Consider the following 4607-nt stretch of genomic DNA (forward strand, 5'->3'; position numbering starts at 1 on the left):
CTGGGGCCAAGCGGCCGCTTCCTCCACCTTCTTCAGCCGCCGCCGCCGCCGCCGCCGCCGCCGCCGCCGCTCGAGCGGCTCGTGGGCGGGATCAGCTGAGCCGCCGGCGCGTGTCACGTGGTGCGCGTGTCGAAGGTCACTCGGCGCTCACAATGGAGCTCTCGGAGTATGTGCAGAGAGGCTGCCAGATGCTGGCCGATCCCGGCTGCTTCGACCTCTCCGCCTTCGCACTTCTCCTCCGAGCGGCCTTTCGGAGCCTGCTGGAGACCCGGGCTGATGAGGCCGCGCTAGGTAAGTCGCTGGGCTCTGAGTCGGCCTGGCCGGACCCGGGGGAACTGGAGAGGAGAGAGGGGGAACAAGGCAGCGGGCAGTGGGCGCCCGAGGCGGAGGTGGCGGCGCCGGGTACTGCCATCCGCCCCCTCCGAGCTGGCCCCGGCCGGGGCCCCCCAGTCTATGCCGCGCCGGCCCCAGTTGGCACCTGCCCCCAACCAATGACTTCTGTGCCTGGCGCGGCTCCCCCTCTTAAGTTCTTTGTTCCGGTGGAAGAAAAACCCTTGCTTCCTAGGGTCGTTTGTGGCCTAAAAGAGCAGGTTTTCAGCACTGGTCGAAGCTGGAGCTGTTTTGACAGTTGGGCTTCATCCGGTCAGCCCCCTGCTATTTACACCCACGGGACTAAGAGGAAGAGACCCCAGATCTCTGCAAAGACAGTGTCGGAAGAGACAACCAGGGGAGGGAGAGTCGGCTTCCCAAGCAGTTGGATGCATATTGGACTTTTTGAAATGGACCTGCCCCGGTGCAGTGCAATGCTATAGGCTTCAGCAAACCAGCCTGCAGTTTCGTTTGAGTATAATGCACATCATTTCCGATCCTAGGAATCTCACGTATTTTACAGTTTTTACAGCATTAGAGGCTCAGGAGATGAACCTTCTTCAATAACTCAATCAGTGATTGCGGTACCTACCTGTACTCTTTGGGGCTAATGTGAAGCAGGTGATTTAATAGCATAAATGCAAAGGATGCTGGGGGAGGGAGTCACGGAAGGTTGTCCGTTTTGTACTATTTCCCTGAGCTTTTGAATTAATCATCTGTTAAAAACAATATGAAATTTAAAGTTGATCAAATAAATTCCTTGAGTACTAAGTCTACAGACACTCAGCCTTCAAAACCTAATTGTATTAATATACCCTGGGGGAATTTAATGGATTTTTCTTCATTTATTAACAATGTTCATAAAAATACAGTATTAAATATTTTTAAAGGGAAAGTTCACAGATTTTCTGGCACAACATGCCTTAGTGTTTTCCTTAAGACTTTCTCCAGTGGCTAATATGTTTTTAAAAAAAAAAAAGTTTTTCTACATAACTTTTTTGGGGTTCAATAAGGAAATTAAAGCAAAAGAAAGCAAAGAGTTTTTTTTTTTAATCGCCAGTAGCAATAATCCTAAAGTTGTTTTACTGCTTTGCAATGACCTTGTCTCATCTAATTTCTCTGAATTTGTCTCCCTCATTGTTGGTGTTATTTTAAATAAACATATTGGAGACAAAAGGCTTTTTTTTTTTTTCATCAAAATGATGGTGCCTCATTTAAAATGTACCTTAAGGATTTCATATGTACCATCATTATCATATGTATCATCATTAATTTATTTTAGATCATCCAGACTTGAAACATATTGATCCTATGGTATTAAAACATAGTCATGCAGCAATTGCAACTTGTATACTGGAGGCAGGAAAGCAGAAAGCTGACAAGTCAACTCTGAGGTATAGTTTATTTTAGTTGCCATTTTCTTTTCAAATAGGTGGGATGTGTTCCATTTAAATTTCAAAACTAAACTCTGTCTTTTCTTTCCCCAGCACATGTCTAGAAGACTGTAAATTTGACAGAGAGAGAATAGAACTCTTTTGCACAGAATATCAGGTTATAGTAACATTCAACTTATTTTAATTACTAATTAATATTTTCTCTTCTTCTTAAGTTTGCAAAGATTTGTTTTCTTTTTTTGTTTTAATAGAAAAATAAGGATTCTCTGGAAATTCTACTGGGAAGGTAGGTACTGAATATAAAATATGAAGCTGACTACTACTTTTCACTTGCAGGGAGGAATATGGGGTATGTTAGGTGAAACAACACAAGACCAAAACAAAGATCCTGAGCTAAAGGAAAAGGGCTAAAGGGCAAGTGAAACAATTGAATTTAAGTTAATGTTTATTAAGATAAAGTTCATTAAATTTTTTTTGCCCCAAACTGCCCTCTTCCTTAAGTTTACAACTTTACAATGAAGTATTAGGGCTTGAAACATACATATTAAAATTGAGACTTTGAATGGTTATCCTTGTGTAAAGGAAAGACAAGTTTTTCTGGAAATATTACAAAGTATCATTGTACTTGGCAGAATTGGCAGATGTCCTCTCCTTATAACTGATGTTTCCTGGCGTTTGGAATATCAGATTAAGGTAATATTTGAAATCTTTTGGAAACAGTTTTGTGTGAAGATCTCCTAATTTTAATTGAGGACTGATTAATGTGTTTGTTTTAGACCAATCAACTTCACAAACTGTATCGACCTTCATATTTGGTGACCTTAAATGTTGAGGTATTGTATGTACTTGTTTTTTCCATTAATGTAGAGAAATGAAGCTGAAAACTTTTTTGTTTTAATTGACATTTTTTTCTCTTCCCCAGAATGAGGGTTCTAGATCCCATCCAGACATTAGTTTTAATTGTACTATGGAGCAATTACAGGTATAGTATTTATTGAGATGTGAGATTAAAAAACAAAACAAAACTATTACAGCTATCAAAAGGTCAAATAAGATTGGGGGGAGGAGGGTAGGTAGGAGAACTTTTTAAAAGTATAATCTTAAAATTGACTTCCCTTTATTGTAGGCCTGGAAACTGCCAGATTTTTTTTTTAACTTTGCTATAACAATGTACTGTTTCTATATTGCTTACTCTGCTTCCCCCTCCCCCATTTGCTTTCTATTCACAACTGAGATTTGAGTGACAAAGGAAAGCAATATTAAATTGGATGCCCTATGCATTACTTCCAAAAATTCTTTTGCATCTGTATGACCTATTTAGAACCTTTTTTACACTAAGGGGAAAGGAGATATAGAATTCCAAAATGATTTCTTAATAACCAAGTGAAGAAAGTGAAATGCAAAGAACACATTTCCCTGGTAGATCTATTCAAAGTCAGGACAGCTTATTTTTTCCCCCCTTACTACTTGAGAAAATGAAGTTCATTAGTTGAAAGTTTGATGTAATTGACAGATTTTCAAAGACTTCTCATACTAAATTGCCCTTCCTGTAACCATTCATTAGACCTTTATCTCTGGAGAAGATGTATGCATGACCATTTGTAAAAAAATCTTTGAGAAATCTAATCTTGATTGTGCTCTACCATTCTGTTAACCATAGAAGATTCTTACTAAAAGCTTTTATTTCACTCCAAAAGCAGATAACCAATTTGAAGATACATTCTTGGGGAAAATAAAAGTGCCTTTAAAAATATTTAACTGGCCATAATTAGTTAAATGTATTAGTTAAAAATAATTAGCCTAAGTGAATTTCAGACTTCTTTAGAAGGTGTTTCTCCCGGTTCTTTTTCTCCCTCCCACCTCTGATCATGAGTTTATATGTTTATCTCCTAAAACTATCACATTATATACATATTTTAGGACTTAGTGGGAAAACTTAAAGATGCCGCCAAAAGCCTGGAAAGAGCAGCTCAGATGTGATTGAAAGACCTTAACAATCTACTAGGGTCAAGACGAAGACCAGCGCTCCCCGGTCCATCCGGCAAGCTGTCCATATCCCTTCTGCAAGTTGAATCCCTTCTTTTTTAGTAGAACTTGTATTAATTCCCATCTTTTGAACGTGTGAAACTTATGGAACCTAACTTTTCTACATTACTACAATATAACTGAAGGCAGAAATACCGTTGTATGTTAAAAATCATTTTAAAGAGTGTTTATTCGTTTATCCTGGCTTGATTTCCTTCACTGCCTCATCCCTTCCTCGGCATCCTTATTTCCTTTACTTTCACGAGTTCTGTGCTCTAATAAATTGAGATAATCCTGTTTACAAATAGACGGTGGAATTGGGGTTTAGATTTTTCCCCTCTCCCCCTTTTCGATGAGGACACAGCCGTTAATTAGTCCATTTCAGAGTTAAATAGAAGTTCCACCGGAGGCTGTGCTCCCCAGAGCCCACAAGTCCCAGAATCAATGGTGGGCTGAGTCTGCCTTCGAGGCAGGCGCCTCCAGCACCCAGGGATTCTCTCCTGAGCCGCGACCTCCAGGGAGGAAAGAGCTGCCTTGGCAACCCTCGGAGTGGGGGCTAACCCCAGCCGACCCCCTCCAGGCTCTGTCAGCTCCAAGCCGCCCCACCCCAAGGTGTTCCCGGAGCTCTGGGGGGCGGTCGCGCGGCATCCCCCTCGGTTTCTAATGCTGGATCTGGAGATTTGGCCGCGCGTCGTGGACCCCGCCCCCTGCCCACCCCCACCTCGCGCGCGGGCCCCCCGCGAGGGAGTCCGAGTCCCGAGGGGAACGACCGTCCTGCGCGTGCGCACCGGGCCAGGAGACGAAGGGACACCCCCCCCC

General features: G+C 42.5%; 1 protein-coding gene across 1 annotated transcript; it reads left to right on the forward strand.

Annotated features, from left to right (window-relative positions):
• The first annotated feature begins 152 nt into the window (after positions 1 to 152).
• Positions 153 to 3963, forward strand: COMMD3 (COMM domain containing 3). Its single transcript, XM_044683349.1, has 8 exons — positions 153 to 291; positions 1652 to 1763; positions 1857 to 1920; positions 2015 to 2049; positions 2396 to 2456; positions 2540 to 2596; positions 2686 to 2745; positions 3684 to 3963. The coding sequence occupies exons 1-8, from the start codon at positions 153 to 155 to the stop codon at positions 3741 to 3743; spliced, it is 588 nt and encodes a 195-aa protein (XP_044539284.1). The 3' UTR covers positions 3744 to 3963.
• Positions 3964 to 4607: the final 644 nt, after the last annotated feature.

This window comes from Gracilinanus agilis, unplaced genomic scaffold (assembly GCF_016433145.1).
Source record: "Gracilinanus agilis isolate LMUSP501 unplaced genomic scaffold, AgileGrace unplaced_scaffold19581, whole genome shotgun sequence".
NCBI classification, from domain to species: domain Eukaryota; kingdom Metazoa; phylum Chordata; class Mammalia; order Didelphimorphia; family Didelphidae; genus Gracilinanus; species Gracilinanus agilis.